This window comes from Filicampus tigris, chromosome 15, assembly GCF_054856515.1.
Source record: "Filicampus tigris isolate MCC_2025a chromosome 15, RoL_Ftig_1.0, whole genome shotgun sequence".
Classification (NCBI taxonomy): Eukaryota; Metazoa; Chordata; class Actinopteri; order Syngnathiformes; family Syngnathidae; genus Filicampus; species Filicampus tigris.
This window is the reverse complement of record NC_141231.1, coordinates 10,903,966-10,924,685: the sequence shown is the minus strand read 5'-3', so window position 1 is coordinate 10,924,685 and position 20,720 is coordinate 10,903,966. Positions and strand designations below refer to the sequence as shown.

At 41.3% G+C, this 20,720-nt stretch overlaps 2 protein-coding genes across 5 annotated transcripts in view; one reads left to right on the top strand and one right to left on the bottom strand.

Moving 5' to 3' along the window:
• The window catches only part of LOC147135460 (uncharacterized), a 69,893-nt gene that overhangs the window by 4,917 nt on the left and 44,256 nt on the right, over positions 1-20,720 (top strand). For both annotated transcript variants that reach the window (XM_086053856.1, XM_086053855.1), the window contains one exon: positions 9,680-9,791. In XM_086053856.1, coding sequence (XP_085909982.1) covers positions 9,680-9,791 — 112 coding nt within the window. The remainder of the gene's footprint in view (positions 1-9,679; positions 9,792-20,720) is intronic.
• col5a1 (procollagen, type V, alpha 1) overlaps positions 1-20,720 on the bottom strand; it is a 77,674-nt gene that overhangs the window by 37,939 nt on the left and 19,015 nt on the right. For all 3 annotated transcript variants that reach the window (XM_086053850.1, XM_086053851.1, XM_086053852.1), the window contains exons 3-8: positions 15,822-16,035; positions 14,856-15,018; positions 3,133-3,264; positions 819-926; positions 362-745; positions 210-298 (exon numbers count right to left, since the gene is read on the bottom strand). In XM_086053850.1, coding sequence (XP_085909976.1) covers positions 210-298; positions 362-745; positions 819-926; positions 3,133-3,264; positions 14,856-15,018; positions 15,822-16,035 — 1,090 coding nt within the window. The remainder of the gene's footprint in view (positions 1-209; positions 299-361; positions 746-818; positions 927-3,132; positions 3,265-14,855; positions 15,019-15,821; positions 16,036-20,720) is intronic.

Sequence of the window (20,720 nt, the reverse complement as noted above, 5' to 3'; positions counted from 1 at the left end):
CGACAGAAGACAAAATGGCCGCCCCCAGAGATGGCTAAAAACGAGTGCATCTTGCTGCTTAACTTATATTCCACAAACGCAAAAATTAATTAGAATGCCGTGTTTCAATTAGTGAGCCTGCTGGGAACATATTCTTGAAAAAAATATGTTTGGGTTGACTTCCGCTTTAAGTCTGATTGGAGTAATGTCATGTGACTGTCGTCCTCTACCTGCTGCTGCCTCCTCCAGTGCTCACGTGGCTGTCCACACCATAATCGCCATCACCGTAATCGCCGTAGTCACCATAGGAAGTTCCAAGCTAGGAAAAACAAAGTTATTAACCCGAGAATCACTTGTGTCCACATCGAAGTGATTCACGTACTGTCGTTTTATTAATGGTGATTGAGGATCCGCCGCCACCACCGCCACCGATAACCCGAGTTTCCACTGCACTTCCTGCGCCCAGGTCAATCTTTTCCTGCGTTCGTCGGTCCAGTTGCCCTCCGGTGCCGGTGCCGGTGATGGTGATGCGCTGAGAGCGGTCGTCCTCAGGCGCTTGCGTCGCCTCGTCGTAGTTCTCATAGACCCCGTAGTCGTAACTGTTGTACGCGCCGTCGTCGTCCGTGGCGCTCACCGAAGAGCTGCTGGATGACGAGCCCGAGCTGGAGGACGAGCCGGAAGACGAAGAGATGACCACTTTTCCGCCCGTGCCAGTGGCTCGCACAACTTCCTCCACTTTGGATGCCAGGCTGCCTCCGTCCGTCACCTGTAAGGCGGCGCAGCTTTGTCACGGCACAACGTAGTCCATCAACCCGTTTACTGACAGACCCATCCATTACCTTGACTTCCTTCGTTGTCTCCTCGTCATCAGAAGTTGACTCCAGAGGCTTTCCATCCATGTCCTCGTAGTACGGGTACTCGTAATAGTAGCTGTCCTCCTCTGTGTTCTAGAGAATCAACAGGGACAATGAGAGTTTATCCGCTATAAAGCGCTCAAATCAAGCTGGTGTTGTGGTTCAGGTTTGATGTACAGATTTTTGTGCTATCGCGTTGATGCTCTAAAATGCCACAAGATGGTGCCAAAGCCCTTGTACAGTAGTAATTAGTGTCAAGGAAGTAAAGTGAATCCCCCCCCATTATATCAGGGTTCATCGTTTCTGCGCTCAATATATCATGGAGTTTTAAATAATTGTGTTTTTTTTTAATGGATTTTTAGTTACAGTACACATGCAAGTGCCAATTCAGACTTCGGCACCTTTAGTCTCGTACCACATTGCGCGGCAATAAGCCGGGCGGCACTGAGCTCTACTGGAAGAGATGCAGAGTAATTAAGCGAAAGAACAGGAGGCAGAGACGGTGCCCAGCTAATCTCCTGTAAAAGTCGTTGTTCCCACAGATCAGAGAGAATGTTTGCTTAAGTATTGTCGTATGCTCTCTTTTCATGTGTCGCTGCTGTGTGTAAAAATAGCAGTTATTTGAAGGTTTACACTGTTATAACCGTAACATCTATGTTGGTGTTCTGCTTTATATGTTAGCATTAAGACAGCGGAGAAAAAAAAAAAAGGATAATTTGGTCTTTATTGTATATTTATCCCCCCCATGAGAAACAGGGGGTTGTAAGTGGAAGTTACGGACGGTCTTGGCCACATACACATGTACTTTTCTGCATGCATTTTTTTGAAATGAAATCATCTTTAAACTTGTGTTAAAGTGTTTTGGGGTCATAGTTTGCAGTATGTTTGCAGTTTGAACTATTAATATGGATGAATAGCAGGGATTCATGGTATAGGCGTGTCATTAATCAAGAAGACACAGGAATGCCTTCGACTTGTAGAAACCTCCGCTGGACCCCCCCTGTTTCAACTTGTTATGACTTTTCCGCTGCTTTTTTTTTTTTTTTTGGAGTGAACATGTTACACTCACAGGTCAAGTTCATGTTGTTCCTTTAACACCTTGCAAGGTTAAGGTTGATTCGCGATGAGGCAGGAATTCAGCTTTGGACAGGCACAATTCATCTTCATCATCATCATCATAGCACAAATATTGCCCTATGCACCCGGTCAGTGAAAATGAAGTACAGTTGTCTGATTGGACCGTTCAAAAACAACTGTGCATTCAATTCAACCCAATAAGAGTCCAAAAATCTTAATCTTCTATTTTTTTTTCTTGTCTAGATTAGATTTAGTTTAGATTTAAATTTCCTTTCATCCCTCCTCTATGTGGCTCTTTGTTTTTATTCTTACAATGCTTTATCGGTTGTACTATATGAATAATACGAGTGTTTGTATGAATATTGAGGCTATGATATTTTCAATTACCTATGTTGAAGTGGGTTGGGGAGCTTCATGTAGTGCTTTGATGCCCTCTTGTGGCATCTATGGGCAATTCTACATCTTTTCGTGGGAGGCAACCACTTTCAAATGAATTGTTCTGGGGAGAACGTTATTTGCCGAAAATTGCTGTTGTGTTCCGGCCGGAGCCTTGTTTACTATAAAAATATGACTTCGGTCCCATCTTCTGGCATCTAGGTGCCGAGGAACTATGTTGAAGTGAGATGAGAAGTTTCATTTAGTGCTTTGGTCGCTATCTTGTGGCATTTTAGTGTCAAGGAGCTACTTTGAAGTGAGTTAAGGAACTTCATGTAGTGGTTTGCTGCCAAAGTGAGGCATCTCCAAGCTATTGTAAACCTTTTAAGGGGAGCATCAATTAATTGGGTTGGCAAGGAATTATGTTGAAGTGAGTTGAGGAGCCCCGTGTAGTGCTTTGCTGACATCTTATGACATGTATAGACAATTATAAACCGTTTTAGGGGCGTATAACAGGAGAGCAGTATACGGTTGTGTCTCATGTCCTGTTTTGGGTGGATTTGTTCTTTTCTCGTGCCAACCAGACATGGGAGTAAGTCACAAATGCAAGTCATAAGTAATCCTCAAGTCCTTGAAGTGAAAACAAGACTCATAACTCACTGCACCCAAGAAATGATTTGACATGCTTGAAATTTAGTGGGTCCTCCACTTTGACTCGGCTTGATTTTTTTTTTTTTTTGCCAGTGCGATTTGGCACTTGCTTGAAACGTGACGATGAAGACATGAGACGACGGGAAAGCGAGACGATACCTCTGAAGCGGGTTTATCGAAAATTGTGACAACTCACGTAGTCGTCGGTGTTGGGGTCCTGGTTCTGCGGCTGGTCGGGGACGGCCACCTCGCAGTCGGGGCTGTAGTGCTCGCAGTAGTCATAGGCGGCGCGGTGGTCTGCTACAATCATTAGCTGCTGGATGTCTCCCTGGAAACAGCGAGAAACAGGAAGTGAGCGAGACGACCAAGTTATGCATTTCAACAAACAAGGAGGGGAGGGGGGGTAGGAACGTCAACAAATAAGGATGAAGCGGAACATCTGCACACAAACTAGGTCGGTGTCTGACTACACCTTCAGAACGTTCATTTCATTTTTCATGCGACTTTTGACGACTTGTGCCTCGATGGTGACGGTCGGAAGGATTGCGCGTTGCGTGAGCAGGCCTGCAGGAGTTTGACTTACAGGAGATCGTATGGCAGCGTGGAGGGGTGGGCGGAGGGGGGCTGGCCAGTGGGCGGTAGAACGCTTATTTAAGAAAGAAAAAATGCTGACAAGTTGGGTGAGATTGATGGGAAGGCGAGAGCGAGAGAAGAGAAAAGAACGCAAAAGGTTCCGCGGGGTCCCCGGGCTACACGGAGAGCTGGGAGTGTGTCTCTGCTACAAGTTCGGAGCGTCGACGCACACACTGTAGCGCTTCTGTCCAAACATGTTCTCATCGCACCTCCGAATGCAGTGATGTCATCACACATCATTCCAATACGGAATCAACTTAGCTCAAACAAACGAGGGTGAAAAAAAAAAGGCATAACGAGGCACAACTGTGGGAATGAACTCCCATGTTCTGTGTTTTTTATTAGGCCCCTCATCTCAAGCTGTGCCAGCTGTACACTGCAAAAGCTCGAGTCAAAAAAAAAAACAAGAAAGAAAAGCAATGAAATCAGGAATATATGACTTCATTTAAGCAAAATCATCGGCCAAAAGGACAGGGAAATTTGACTGGCAATATTTCTTAAAACAGGTCAACACAGGTAACCTATTCCTCCCCACCTATATTATGGCACTTGTTATTTTACGCTAAACATGCTATTATACCTGATTAAGATTTTTAACGGAAAAAAAAAACGTTTGATGCAACTTCAATGTTTAATCAGAATTACACAGTGTAGCTAGTATAAATAATTTTGAAACATCGGTTGGCTAGCAATGTTGAGTTGTTTTAAGAAGTCTTCCTATCATGATTGAATTAACTAATATATTCCCCATTTCGTTATTTTTGGTGTTTTTAATACTAATTTTAAACAGTGCATGAATCCGGAGAAGTGTCAGTTTGCAGAGTCCACACACTGAGCACTAAAACATTGTGATCCTTTAATGGTCCACAGAGTGGGAGGGAAAAATGATGTTTCCTGCTCTGTCCTCGGCTTATTACTGTCGTTTACTTTGGGTGCGAGAAAACAAATCCCTACGCCTCCTCCGAGACGGCAGGAATGAAGTAGCCGGGAACCGCTCAAGTGACCATGTCTCCCTTCCGGGATGTGTGAGGATTTAGAGTGAGTTCGGTCGTTCCGTTTGGCCAGGCGGCGATTTGCAGCTGTGCTCTGATGGGACGATGGGATTTCGGGGTTCGGAGTGAGCTCACACTTGGTCGGGAGTAACGTTTGCAGCGCCGTGGAGAACAACGTGACCGTGTTCTCTGGCCTTTGTTCTGCGAGGCTTTGGAAAACTGACGTATGATGGATCGCTGGAAAGCTGACGTATCATGGATCGAGTCGAGTATTACGTTTCATAAATTGGACTTTTACCAGAGATTGAAACCAAAAAATAACACCACAGTGTTTTGCTGGGGAGAATTACTACAGCCGAACCCATGTTCATGATGTATCACCGGGGTCGTCGCTCCCGTTATATGAATGTAAAATCAAAATGTCGTTCTGTTATGAGGATAGTAAGGATTTTTTTTTCTTGATGATTCGAGGATTTTATTTAGCCTACACGCATTGATTGCTAGGTTGTGGATCTGTCGAAACCCAAAAGGGAGGAATTCCAATACTCTCGTCAGCTATGAGGCGCAGAGCTTCAACGTAATTGGTTAAATTTGGTGCAATTCATCTAGCTGATATAAAAGGTGCAAATTTGGTAGAAATCGGACAACATCTATCTTACAAGCTCAACTTTGAAGGACACTTGTAAATTCCACTTCAAACCAAATTGACAGACTTCCTGTATCTTTTCATGGATAGGTTCTTGGGGCTTTTTTGTTGGTCTACTCGTGTTGGACTTGCCTCTCAAATTTCAAGTAAAACTGTCTGCTGAAGTTTAATTAGAGTTGTGTATTACTATGATGAGTCATCAAACTATACCATCCTGCTCCTTTCACATACATTGACCAAAAATTGGAATTTTTTGCATTCTAGAAAATGAGATCTCGAGACTTTTTGTGGGTCTACTCATAATAAACATCCCTACCAAATTTCATGAAGTGAAACTGGCATCTCAGAGTGAATTTCCCCTCCAAAATCTGTCAAGAGGGTTCCACACCATAACGGCAGATCTCCTGTGTATTTGACTTTTTTGTTGGTCTGCCTATAATTAACTTGCCTTCTGGGCTGAATTAAAAAAAAAAAAAAAAAAAAAAAAAAATGTAGCGCCGGCTACCCAGCCAAAAGTCTGCTTCAAACAAAAATGGAAGACTTTGTATGTATTTTTGGGTATGGCTCCTTGAGACAAACATGCTTACCAAATTTCATGTTGCTAAGTGAAAATGGCTCTGACTTTGCTCAATTTTTAGAGTTATGTGTCAATTCTGTTGGTGTCTAATTAAAGTTCCGGGCCATTGTTCAACAACACAACGCAGAGGCTAATCTTCTCATTCCCTTTCTTGGAACTTGAGCAGCTCTTTTTAGCGCAGCGTGCGCAGCTGTTGTACAGATGTGATGCGCCGTGATTAGCCGGCGGTATGCTAATGCAACATTTCTGATTCAAGTAAGCGCATTCTCATTACACATGTTTCTTAATCGCTAAAGTGTGCTTGATCAAATATGTCATGTATACCATGATTGATATGCAAATAGAAGAGGGGAGGAATGGTTGTCACAATCAACAACCCTCAAACAAAACTAATCCTTGTTGGATTCGTTACTGTTCCTCTCGTGTCCAGGTGGGGGCGGGAGCGAGGTCCGCTGAAGGACGCCGCCAAACATCTGTCTCCCTGCCTGAACCCCATCCAAAACTATTCAGGCTGGACCGAGTCCTTTGGACCCGAGCACGCCGGATTGCATTCCCATGATTTGCGATTTTTCAAAAAAGCTACCCAACAAAGTGTTACAAAATCGACCACCGCAGGCACATAAAACACAAGCGCTGACGTTTAAATGCAGAGTTTTTCTTTGCGTCCGTAGACCACCGGCAGGTCCCGGGCAAGGATGTCAGGGTGGGCCTCTGAAATACTGTAGTTTTCACTGAAGAATCTTATTAGCAAGTGCCACTATCTGTGGCTAAAAAGCAAAGCGTGGGGAGCCTCTGCTGCCGAATGAGAATAAGTCAATGCAATCGATCTTTATTATTTCCTGTTTATTGTCCTTGTTATTTATTATTCACTATATTACATTAGCAATGACACATTGTTAGCTGATCAGTTTTAAAAAACTAAATGTAGTAGTGTATGTGGTGCCTCAAAATGTTGTGTCGCACAAAGAACACCACCATTTTGCATTTCAGTCGCTCTCAGCCACGTCGCTGTGTGCGGTGGGCCTTACCCCTTGCCATTTGTGTTTGATTACATGCGAGTCAATGGCATGTTTCTGTGCTAAGTGGTTCTCAACTGCGCTGCATTATCTTAATGGCGGTGTCCCCTTGCAGAAGGACCATTACGGGACGCTGTACTGGAAAAGCCAGCAATGGTTTACTTGTTCCGCCTCACCTAGCAGCTTGATTAAGTTAAATCCTCAGGACCAATGGGTCTAGTGGCCCACACGCACACACCCACACACACCCACAGCGGGTCCCTGGGAGGTCCAAGCCCCTGGCTTCGGTTCATAAACTGAATATTTACACGTCTTGACGGTGGGCTAGTTGGTAAAGTCGAGCGTGGCGCAGATGGCAGCTCAGCTCATTGGCTGTAAATCGGCATCTAAAGTACACGTCTCACATTTTCGCGCATTTTCTGGCCCCGGAACCAAGCAGAGTCCGAGGGCAACGCTGGCAACTCACGATTGAAGGTCTACTTAATACAGTTTTATAGGTATCTGTAAGTTATTAGCTTTTTAAAAATTTTCTGGTGAGTGTTTACTTTTATTCAGTGTATTTGAAAACACAACTGTACTTTCTAATCTGTACTTTGTCAAACAATTTTCATAACCTCATGATTTGAAAACGTAAACGTGATTGCCCAAAATTACCCAAAACAGGTAGCCTATTCATTTGTGTGTGTGTGTGTGTGTATATATATACATACATATATATATATATATATATATATATATATATATATATATATATATATATATATATATATATATATATTTTTTTTTTTTTTCTTCCACTTTTGTGCTAAAGTACATTTGAGGGATTGTACTTTTTTATTTAAACTTAAGTTAAGGAGTTGAATATGTAGTTATACTTTTACCAGCGTGTCATGATTTGGCACTATACGGACTTGACTATCTGTACTTGTACTTTTTTACTTAAGTACATTTCAGAGTCTATACTTCTTGACTTTTAATTAAGTGCATGATTTAAACTATTGTTACTCGTACTTAAGTACATAGTGTGAGTGCTTTTGTCACCTCTTTTAACCACCTCAGCTCCCCCCTCCTACCCCTCCGCTAAAGATCTTAATCCGGCATCTCCCTGGACCATATTGCCATTTCCTGCTCTTTTTTTTTTTGGGAGGGTGTGGAAAGGTGGAAGGAAACCAGATCAGTTGACTCCTATAGCCTACCAGTCGGTGGTTGCGTGTTTGGATTTGTCCAGAAAAAGTGCTGAGATGGACGAGAACTTACTGAGGGGAGTAAAAGAGAGCAAACATCTGATTCGAATTAGGGGACTCATCTTAATTGGTGGAACAAATATTCCCTTCCCGAACCCAAAAATATGGAAAAGTGTGACACATGGATGATGCGTTGAAGGACAATGACCATCTTTGTCAATGTTGAAACATCTCTGGCTGAATATGAGGCTCGAATTACATTACAATTGGTCTTAAAAGGCATGAGGCGTCGTCCACATGTCGAAAGAGCATCTGAGCGAGATGTCGGACAAATGCGACTATGGTTCATACTCATCGGATGTACTGTATATACATTATGGCATGTTAGAGTACGGTATGTATATACACTAAATATGTCAATGTGGTACATGAAAGGTATGTAGACATTAAATATGATATAACTAAGGTACATTAAATAAGGGAATGAGGTGAGAATCTGATTAAATAATTTTCCCAGCCCCTCCAAATTAAAAGCATTCAACTTTAACTACAAAACAGGGGGTTCCACATGCTACCCTCTGGAGCCCCCTAGCCTTCAGCATGCAGTCGCTGATAGCAAGAGAAACCTGTGGATGATGTCATGCCATGTGGCGACCACTCCAAGACTGACCTCAGCTGCAAGCTCATCACATTTTCCAGAGTTGGCTAAGACCAGCCTGTGTGTGCGCACCCCCTGTTCACCAGCCTCTCCGCCTTAGCCCTTAACCATAACCCAGTGGTGACCAAGGTTGGCCCGGGGGCTGTTTGCGACCCGCTGCACAAGCGGCCCACATTAAAAAAATTTTCCAAAAAAGCGAATGTTATCGGATATCTTTTTATTTGTAATCATTTTTTCAAATGTAAAAAAAAAAAAAAAAAATTCTCACAATATTTCTCTATTTAAAACTAAACTGTAAATAAAACTGAATCTTACAAATATAATTTATTTGAAAAATGTTGAACTTTGTCACATTTTATTTTTTATTGTTTAATGACAATGTGTTGCATTGTTTTTATTTACAATTTTTAGATTCATTTTACTGTTATAATACATCAGGTTTTATTTCTATTTCTTTCAATGTAAAAAATCAGTTTTTTGCAAAGAATTATCTGAAAAAGATCCATGGAGATTTGTCGCAATCGTTTTGTTACTTGACAGCAAACGTATTTTTTTTTTAAATGTAAGAAAGTGGTTTCATAAAAAATGTTCACATTCCTCACATGAATTATTTTATTTACGTTGACTGTTCCAAGATATCAAACTTTTGATTAAAAAGGTAAATGTAAAACTAATTTTAATGAAAATTAGTCATGTTTTTTTGGGTTTTTTTTTTACTGTTACAAGATATTTTTTCTATGTAAAAAATAAATTTCATGAAAATGTGTCCCATTTGTTTTACATTACATGGTATCACAGCATTAAAAAAATATATAACACAGTTTTTAAAATGAACAAACTATTATTAAGAACTTTTTGCTTTGTCACTGAAAACACAAAGCAGAGATTTTTTTTTCTTATAATGTTTAACTGCCACGCTTATGTTGACCTACATCAAATGGAATACCGGTAGTTTTTAGCCGTCAACACAAGGTCAAGGGTTTGTACAATCCTTCCTTTGTATGTACTCATCACGGCTTTGTCTTTGAACGACACAGGCGGCGGAACCAAGACAAGCCACCAAGACGAACTTATGTATGGACATTTGTCCCGCTGACCACGACATCCACTTGAGAACCCAAACCACAAACCAAAGCTTGAGGCTTTCGGGTAAGTAGCACTGTTTGACAACTGCCTGACCGCCACTAAGTGCACATGTACATTTACAGTCACTGCACTGAACTTGCTGACAAAGACTATATTTCAGCAAAAAAATAAACTTTACACTGGATGCCCACTAAATAATTTGTAATAAATGTGTTGTATCATTTAAAAAGTAAAAAAAAAAAGTACAAGGCTACCTAGGGAAATTATAAAATATTCTCACAAGATTAAAATACATCTTTGTTCTGCTAAAGAGGACGACTTTTTGTTCTTGAGGAAATATGACTTTACTCTCGTAACATTACATATTACTCTGACAAAATATGTCTTTCTTCTTGTAAACATTATGATATTTTTTGTCCTGAAGAAATCCAACTGTAAAATCTGAAATTTTTATTGCAACAAAATGCGTCTTTGTCTTTGTTAAAGCAGCAACTTTTTTTCTTAAGTTCATTCTCATCACACGTTTTTCTCTAGAAAGTACAAATTTATTATTGAAGCATGAATGCATTTTTTCCCTCTAAGAAAATAATAATGAAAAATAAATCCATTCATCCATAAATACATTACTTACATTTTTTTATCTTTAAAATACAAATTTATTATTGTAAGATTAAACCTTTTCATTCTTGTCGAGATTATTATTATTTTTTTTTTATTTGAAAAATATGACTGTCCTCACAACATTATAACTTGTTTATCAATAAAAATGACAAATTTGTTATTGTATGATTACAGGTTTTTATCCCCGGCAAAGATCAACTTTGCTTTTCTTTTTTCTGCACAATATACATCTTACTCTCATCACAGCGTTTTTTTTTTTTTTTTATTACCCTAAATATGTTAATTTATTTTCAAAACATTGACATTTTTTCTCCAAAATGGGCACATTTTTAAATTCCTAGTGTAGGTCTAGACATGTTTTTTATATTAATTGGCATTAAGAAGGGCTCCCTGCTAAAATGTCTCCACTGGCCCCCAAACTTTTGAGAACCCCTTTTGAGACTCAAGTAAGAACATTTGGGAGAGGTCAGCTTGTTTCTACACGTGATTATTCTGGCTTGAATGTGTGGAACCCAGCATGCTTGGTTAGTACTCCAATGAAAAAAAAAAAAAAAAAAAAAAACGTGATCAGACTAAACGGCGGCGGGGTGAAGGGAGCAAGAGGAGAACAGTTTGGAAAATATGCCGTGTAGTTTTCCATTTTTTCCTGCAGAGTCTTGTCTGTACCGCCTGCAAACTGGCAGACGAGCAGCGGGGGAGGCTTTTAAAGCGCAAAAAAAAAAAACATATCGCCCCTTCCCACGGAAACAGCCGGGAGTCAGGCTGCCGATAGCCTGGCACAGATTTGGAATGGTTTGGGTATGGCGTCACTCTCAATAAAACAACTGTAGCCCACTTTTGGTCTTCTCGGGTAATTAGGCCTGATTAAGACTTGGCGTTACCACCACTTCATACGCATCAGCTGTAGTACTTGTGAGGCCATTTGGGTCCACAGAAGCTTTGAAATCCAGTTGGAATTACGTTCAGTAAAAACCGATGCAGGGATTGCTCAGTTTATAATCGATTTCTGTTCTACACTGGTGACGTAACCTGAATTTGTACAAGTCGTATCGCGGCCTACAATCTATTACTAACGTACGCTAACACACTTGAAGTGAAGCCAGTAATTATGTACAATACTCATGAAAATTTGGGAATAACGGCCTTTGGAGTGAGATTTCAAGATGACCTAAAATGCATTATAACCTTCACACGTAAACCTAATTTGACCAAAGACGTCCATATCCTCTGCGTTTTATGTGAATCTTCCAGTCTCTCTGTATCGCTGTTGAAACCTCCGGAATATTTTTGGTATTACTTTCTAAATCCAATGACCATCCCTAGATAAAATGACACGCAGTGGTAAATGCCAACGTAACCTACCAAGCAGCCTATGTAACGATAACTTAAGAATGTGCCCTGCGATCGGGATGTCCATATGTGTGAATGTGATTGGGAATGGTACGGCTGTGCACAAATCAGTGACGACTCAAATTGAGTAGCGAATTGGCCGTTGAAAATGAACGGCGAATCAAATTTTACCCTTTCAAGTCAGAATGCGTCTGAGAGGAATGTTTGGATGGTACGTCTCCCTATGGCTAACACATCTGTGTGGGGGAGTGCACAAGCGTGAAAGCTAAGTTTGCGCTACATTCGAGCGGATGCTTGGAAGTAATTATGTGAATATTTTTGGGCCGGCTAATGCCTTGATCTGGTACCTACACTCACCGGCTATGGCTAGCACCATTCTGGCAACAGGAATATTTGGCCGGCTAATGCCGTACTAGAAACAAAAAAAAGGGAGTTTTCGAACTTGGATAGTTTAATGCAAGCTAGATTGAAACTAATAGTAACATAGATGGATTTAAAATAGGACCAGAGAGAAAAAACATTTTTCCTTCTGCCGTTGGCCAGGGTATACGGCATGGGATCCTGAAGGTTCAAGTCAGTCATTTTATTTGAAAAAGGTTAACCTTTCCGTGTGTCGATATGCCGCGTAATCTCGCCGGCTGCGTTCTACTCTCCAATATGTTTGAATGAGATAAGTGAATGCGGCTTTGTAAACGTGGATGGATGAAATTATTATTACTTTCCATAGGCCGTGAAATAAACTTTTATTTTTTTCCACAGATGCAGACCATCACTGCGTATACAGTCTTTTAGCTCTGTTAGCGCCTTCATTCATTAGCATAGCTTCTGACTACGTCTTTGTTGCTTAACAATGACAACCTGTCTGTAAATCAATGATCTAACTGTAGGGGGAGCTCTGGAGTAAAAATACCTTCCTGACACTAGATGTGGAGTCAACCATATAAACGTGATCCTGCGTAGATGTTCCTTAGCAAGCTGGTTTTGGTTTGCGCTAGGCGCTGATTAACGGTTTCAGAAGATTTAACGTCAGGAGATTATTTCCTCACTGGTTGGGGGGGTGGGGGTGATGTCATATATCAAATGCTGCACTGCAAAAGGTTGTGAGGTCGGCTGGCTCTGCATCAGTCATGTCAGATTGGCCTCCGATACTATATTGCTATATCGCCAATATTCCTTTTTTTTTTTTAAACCAGTGTGACATTGGCAGGACAAAGTTGATGTGATCCCGCTGTGACTCTCACATGCTCACTCAGTGGATTTTTTTTTAATGCCTCCATTCTGATTAATAATCCTCTTTAAATAGTCTATCATAGCGAGTAAGTCAGTTAAGAAATCCAGAAAGATATTCTCTCATCCCTTCAAAAATATGTAAGACATTTACATTGCTCATTTTTTTTTCCAGAGGAATAGCTAAGAACTGCATAAATTGAGTTTTAAGTTTTGTAGTTGATCAAGGATAGTTTGTCCAATCTCTAGTTAAAACAACAAAAGGTAATAAAAATGTGTTTCTGTCAGAAATTCAAAGAAAGGTCATTGTGGGTTATTATTCAGATAAATTTGAAGATATGTCGTGAATTATTACACAAATGCTTTTTTTGTAACCGCTTTTCGGACCAAGTATATTCTTTGTTTGTCATGGCATAACCGCAATGCTTTTGTGTTCATCGAAAAAGAAAAACTTGGACAAGTGAAATAAAACCACAGAACAGTTTTTCAACTTGACTTTAAGTACTAGCGGTCACGATAAGACAAAGCGATGGGATGTAACTTGGCTGTAATTTTTCAAATTTAACTTCAAACAAAAACTTGGCCCAACCAAACTTAATCAGCATGGCGCTACCTATCAAAGCCAAAAAATAAATGTTCATCTGCTAGCTATAATCCTTCCCGATTTGTGTCCATTTTAGATTCACACTGTACAGTTGAAAGTCAATGCTAACGCTAATGCTGCAGGCAGGCTGAACGCTAACTGAGCGTTTCTGGTGGTGCATTTCCATATACTGTATAGTTCACGCGGATGAAGAGTTTGAAGCGTGAATTTGCTCATTTCACCAGGGTTTGCACTTGTTAAGAGCGCACACCGTAGCTTCACAATGCTAATGATAATGTGTCTCCATTATGTTGCAGCCAATCAAATTTCTGGCATGGCGTAAATTTATCCGATCATCGGATGTTTTAAAATGTTAAAATCAAGCAACAGCATCTCCATTGTCAGCGAACTAGGGAAATAAACGCTAAAAACGACAGAACATGCTTCCCTTATCAATTATCGCGGCCAATGAAATTCATTCTTATTGTCAAGAGAGACCAATCCCTCCTCGCTCACGATCAACAAACACGAATCAGAAGTGGGTTTGAAAACAGGGAACGACGTTTACTCTAAATCTAGTTTCGAAATATCGTCAAATGTCAAAACAAATCAGAAGAAGACACTTTCCGCTGTCTGTGAACAGCAAAGGAATGTGATTCCCCTATCAGTTGTGATGCATTCCCCGAAATTCATCGGTTTGCCAGGCGACCAGTCGGGAGGGGCCCATCTCTCCGCCACAAAAATAAATTGGAATCAGTCGTGTGATGGACTAACGACTGTAGTGCTCACACTGTATTTTCACTTAATTGCTGTCCTGTAGGTGTCTGGAGTGCACTTTTTAAACATTTGCCTGACTGAAATCAAGAAGATCAGACTAAATTCCCACCTCGGCAGAAATGCGTTAATCGTCATGCAACTTGTCAAGAGAGGCCAATGATTCTAGTAGACATTTTTCACCATTTATCGACATAGAATTCTAATGCCAAAGCAACAACGAAACAACGTGCTTCCCTTATCACTTTGGACCCGGGGTACCAAATATCTGACTTTCCAAAATTTTACAGTGACAGTCAGGAACTACAGTCAGCTTTAGATGAGGCTTGTGCACTGCTGCTAACACTACTGTACACTGTGATTTATGGCGCGTGGGTAATGGGCGAGCTCGGTCACCGACATGTCTGCAGAGGAAATGCCCGCTGTTGCCACAAACCTCAAATGGGCACCAATGTTCTTTACAGTCTCACCAAAAAAAAAAAAAGGCAGAACAACTCAATGCATTGATTCACTGTGAGCGTTTTTAGTGTCTTTCTCATGCCATGCAGTAAGAGAACTCAAACAGGACCCACCTCAAAGACTTCTTCATCAAGTATTCTGGTTCCGAACACAACAATTCCTTTGGTGTCGATGATGGGGTGGGCCGATCGGAGCAGCTTCTGGGTGGTCTTCTTTTTACAGTCCAGAATGAGGGTGATGGTCTGCTTGTGCACACTGATGGCCACTCGATGCCACCTGGATAAGAAGGAGAAGATAAATTGTCCTTTAACACCCGTGCTGGGTTACAGGCCAGAGACTTTGTGTACAAAGTGAGCACTGACTTGTATTCATGTTTAAATATTGTCTTGGGTACATTTTGAGTGTTGACAACCCTAACGAGCTCTCACACTACCCTAACTATACTAGTCCTAAACAACTGAGCCCCATAATCCTACTAAACTAAACCCCTTCATCCACATTCCCTAAAACCAAAGCCTATCCTCTAACCTCTAACGCTAAAACCGATCCCGAATCCTAGCTCCCTAACAGAAATCCCAATCTCAATCCCTAATCCTTAAACCTAATTTCTAACCCTAACAGTAACCTGAACCGCACAAACGATAAATTTATCCCTACTGAATTTCACCAGAAAAAACACCTAATCCCATCCCCTAACCTTAAACCTTTAACTCTAAAACCACGACCCTAACCCATGAACCCTACCCTAACCCTCTTGCCTTAACCCTTCTCAATGCCAACTCGTACCATAACTCCTAATCCCTAAATCGGAGTCTAAACATTAAACCACCTATTCCATCTGATAAATGATAATTTTAACCCAATTCCTCCTAACCCCAGCTCACTATAGCAAATCGCCTACATTTACTAACACTAACTCTAATTAATTCCTAAATCAAACCCAAAACACTAGCCCTAACCCTAATTCCAGTGCCCTAATGGTAATCCCTAACTCCAAATCCCAACACCCTCAATCCTTACCCTCGAATCCTAACCCCTAATCCTAATCTCCGTGTTGTCCACTAAACCAGTGTACCTACTTTCCGTCGGCCAGGTTGATCCCCCGGAAGAGCGGGTAGTCCTCTGGTCCGGGCTTTCCCGTATGGTCCTCGTAGAGGAAGACGGGCGAGCGCCCCATTTCCAGTCCAAGTTGCTGGATTCCCTGCTCGTTGTACACGGACAACAGGAATGACTGGCTGCCCTTCTTAGGTTTCACGGTGGCCAAGATGGAAAAGTCCTCAGGGAACACATCACCTGGCGGAGGGAAGGAAACAGTTCAGTACTTGGGTCAGAGAATTGAAGTATTTTTGGTGGAGCCAACGGACAGCACACGAAGACGGAAGAGGATTTAAGTATACGGAAGAATCGGATAATCCATCTCGGAGCAACATCAGGAAACAATCAGATGGAGAAGCTGGCAGCCAAATCGCTTGTAAAAACCTCCAGAACCTAATCAGCTATCTTCCAAACCGATCTTCAAGGAGTAATAATGTGGGTGATATATCAAATAATATATAAACACATACTAATGAGCAGATTTGGGTATTACCAAGACTTTTTGTAAGCATGTGTGGAGATGATTGATCCCTCATGTGTGATTTTTTTTTTTCCCAGTCTTTTACTTTTATGGAGGTTGGCATTGACATGACAAACTACTTTGATTCCACTCATAATTCCATGCTGGTTGATCACAGAAGTAGAGATGAGTGTCTAAACTTTTTGCTGTCTGAGACTTAAAACCTGACATCTGGACAAGAAGAATAGAGGTGCCAATGCTCTGATCTTCAGAATCAGGGCTGTCAATCGACTTCAGGTTCTCCCTGTGTTTGCATATTGTCTTTCCTGGTACTCTGACTTCCTCCCCAAATTCCCAAAACATGCATGTTAAGTTAATTGAAGACTCTAAATCATAGGTGTCAAATTCCGGTCCTCGAGGGCCGCTTTCCTGCAATGTTTTACATCTCTTCCTTGCTCATCAGCAAGCTCTGAAGGAGCCTGATAACGATCCTGGAAAGTTGACACCTGTGCTCTAAATCATGGGGTGCTCCACCGAGTGACTGTCAATGCTTGTTTGGATGTATGTGCCCTGCGACTGTGTGCTGGGCGTGCCCCACTTCTCCTGCCCAAAGTCAACTGGGCGAGGCTCCGGCTCACCCACCGATCAAGTAAAAACTAGCACTATAGACAATGAATGGAACCTAACGGAGTCTCGGAGATGATGACTCGGGACCAGTGGGCAAGTGTCAGGGGACCCAAATCAAACTATTGTAAACATCCTAAAAGGTTTTCTCCTTTGAAGATTTCCGAGGACGCCCTCAGAGGTGGGCGGCACGGTGGGCGACTGGTTAGCACATCCGCCTCACAGTTCAGAGGTCGTGGGTTCGATCCCGGCCACGGCCTCCTGTGTGGAGTTTGCATGTTCTCCCCGTGCCTGCATGGGTTTTCTCCGGGTACTCCGGTTTCCGCCCACATTTCAAAAACATGCATGGTGAGTTGATTGGACTCTCTAAATTGCCCCTAGGTGTGACTATGAGTGCAGATGTTTGTCTTTGTGTGCCCTGCGATTGGCTGGCAACCAATTCGGGGTGTCCCCCGCTTACTGCCCGAAGACAGCTGGGATAAGATCCAGCACGCCCCGCGACCCTTGTGAGGATAAGCGGTATTGATAATGGATGGATGGGCCCTCAGAGGTTCTTTAGCCAAATGTCAAAATCAACTTTCTCTGCTGGAGTGCCCCCTTATGCCCCCTAGTTAAACACTCATTTGGGAAAGCTTGGATTTTTCCCTGGAATGCTTTCCCTCTGTAATTGCTACTTCAGGGGGGCACCAGGTGAGAGATACCCTATTGGGTGAGCCAAGTAGACGGGAATGAAGAGGCCAGGCTTGCTATAAAGCACTCGACCACTTGGAAAAAGTCAACTCCACATTCCAGTACTTGTCAGTCATTCTTAAAATTAAAGGAGTTGTCTCAAAAATCCATCCAAACGTTTTATATAGTGCTTGTCTTTACTAGGGTGGCAGTTCTATGCCATCGGATTTTGGGCAAGAGGCAAAGTCTAGAATTGGGACCAACCAGCCGCAGCAAAAATGTTACATTGTGCTGCTGTGACATAAAATGTAAAAGCAACACTTATATATTTTGACACAAAAAGTATATGTGTCATCTTCCACACCGCTTATCCTGTACAGGGTCGCAGGGAGCCTATCCCAGCTGACTTTGGGCGAAAGGCGGACTACACCCTGAACTGGTCGCCAGCCAGTCGCAGGGCACACACAGACATCGTCGATGAGCGGGATCCAATCCCACACTCCCCGCATATAACTCAAGCGAGTGTACCACTACACCATCAGTGACATGCAAAATGTATTGTATATTTAATTTAAAAATTTAAAATTTAGAAATGGTGAAAATGTGTATTTGCCATGTTTTTTTTTGTTTGTATTATATATTATATAATCTCCTTATGTGATCCGTCATGATCAAAAATGATTTTTACACCAAAAATATTATGCTGCTATTTTTCAATGACTTGCTGTAAAAATATGGCTGGCGACCAGTTCAGGGTGTAGTCTGCCTTCGCCCATTGACGGCTGGGATAGGCTCCAGCAACTCCCCGCGACCCTATATAGGATAAGCGGTTTGGAAGATGACATGACATGACATGCTGTAAAAATAAAAAATGAAATTTCAATACCAAAAATATTTGTAAAGTGAAAGAAATATTGCCATAAAATACTTTTGCTGTATTTATTATGAACTTGCAAATTCAGAACATCAAAATCTTCAAAATCTTTTCCCCACCAATTTTGTATATTTATTCAGTTGTTTTTAATAATTCAGACATTTTAGACAATGTTCCTCATGAATTGTTTCATAAACATAATGTGTAATTGTTATACATTTTATTCATAACGCGGTGAGTTAACATTTATTTTCTATTCTGTAAATGCTTGTTTTTTTTAACTCTGCATCTTGTAAATCACCATAATGTGATATTTAGTCAAACAGGAGTGCTCTTAAAGATTTTACGGCCCCCCAGAAGGTCGGCAAATTGAGTCAAAAAAACGTAAGCTACTGACAACATGAACCCTGACGGCGTTAGCCTGAGGCGCTAATTTGCACATAGCCTCAGCAGACATAGTGCGGCGTGGGAAGCATGCGTTATAATTAGCATGCCCTTTTCGTGTCGTAAAGGTAATAGAAAGGACTTCTGTTTCTGGTTTTAAGCGAATCATCCTTTCCCCGCATTTGATGACTGCATGTCTGCGCGCGCTCTTTTCCAGAACGCCGCAGCAAGAGCTCGCCACGTTGTCCAACACCGTTTAGTGTCTCTTTGTCGTTCATTTGTAGACATTTTTTAAGGATTAGGTGGCAGGAAACTGAGCTTAATGGTTTAAAAAGTCTTAGCTGAACTGGAAAAAATAATGGGATGGAGTGATGTTACTGGCTAGGCTCTTAGTGTAACTAAAGCTACAATATGTTAACTGTTAACATGACTTTAGGCTACATTCACACAGCAGGGCTTGATGACCAATTCAGATTTTTGTTAAATACGATCTTTTCTACTTGTTCACATTGCAAAAACAAATCCCACTTCTAATGTAAAGGCAACACATGCGTGATATGACACACATGCATGCAAAGCGCGATGTCGGAGTGACATGCACTAAAAAAAAAAAAAAAAAACGACGTCACGTGGCACAGTGTGTAGAGAAGTAAATATGGTCCCGCGTATAGGGGCTTATTTTATCTCATATCGTGAAAGTAGAAAGGCGGGAGGAGGTAGAAATATTTTAAGGAAATGAGGCAACGCTTTTCGAATTCTTCATTTCATTGAGATGTCTACTAAAGTTGACGTCACGTCATTGCATAAATGAACCGTTTAATTAATACGATCATCACAGATGTCAGCTTTATGCTTCATGTTTCCAGTGGGATTAAACTAAATTGGGCTTTTGATGACGTATAGGTTGGATGTGTGCAGGTGAGCGTTCGCACTGCAGACGCATCACACACACATCCGATTTATATCCACATACGAAAGAGGCCCAGATCGGATTTGAAAAAAATCTGTATCGTGCTGTTCACTTTCCATGAAAAAGCGTGTCGAAACAGTGCAGTGTGAACAAAACCTTAGTCACATCTAGTTTGGGTTTGTTTGTTTACGTTGATTCAAGTTGTAAACATTGTCAAACCCATTTTTAAAAGTTTTACTTTTGAAGAAATGGCTAAAACAACCCAGAACACTTTAATGTTTTTATCATAACGACAGCCTCAAGGATAGCTCTCACCTTATAACAAGGTTGCAACTAATCTTGTGTTTTTATAACAGAGACCACCATTTTTAGTGTTTGTTTAACAGAAACGAGAACGGTGTAATTTTTTAAAAGTCTGAAACAGAAAATTCTGGGTTTTCATGCTCAATAATGTCACAAACAAACAGCCCAAATGCGTTTGTAAGGAATACTGTTATGGACCTTCTGTCAATGTTGACTAGACATAACCTTTGTTACTTTTGTATAAATATACGTGTAATATACTGTCTGTATATATAAGTATATGTAGTTGTATACATGTACGACAGCGACAAATGTTTTCAGTATTTCGACAGAAACGATAACTGTTTTGTTTTCAAAAACTCTGAGGCCAAAAAGTTTGCGTTGCCATACTCAAAATGGTCATGCAAACGTATGGCCAAATGCTAGCTAACTCCTCAGGCTAGCTGGCAACCAAGTATTTGGTAAGATAACAGTGAGCCTTTTCAGTGTTTTGACAGAAAAGACAACAGTATCACTTTCAATAACTTTGAATCCATTTTAGACAGCCGAAACGGCACAATTCGTATCCAGTAACCCACACAGCTGCGTCCGCCAGTCACGTAATTACAGCACATGCATCCAACCATCTGAGTTTGCTCTCTGTTCCAAAGCGAATACTG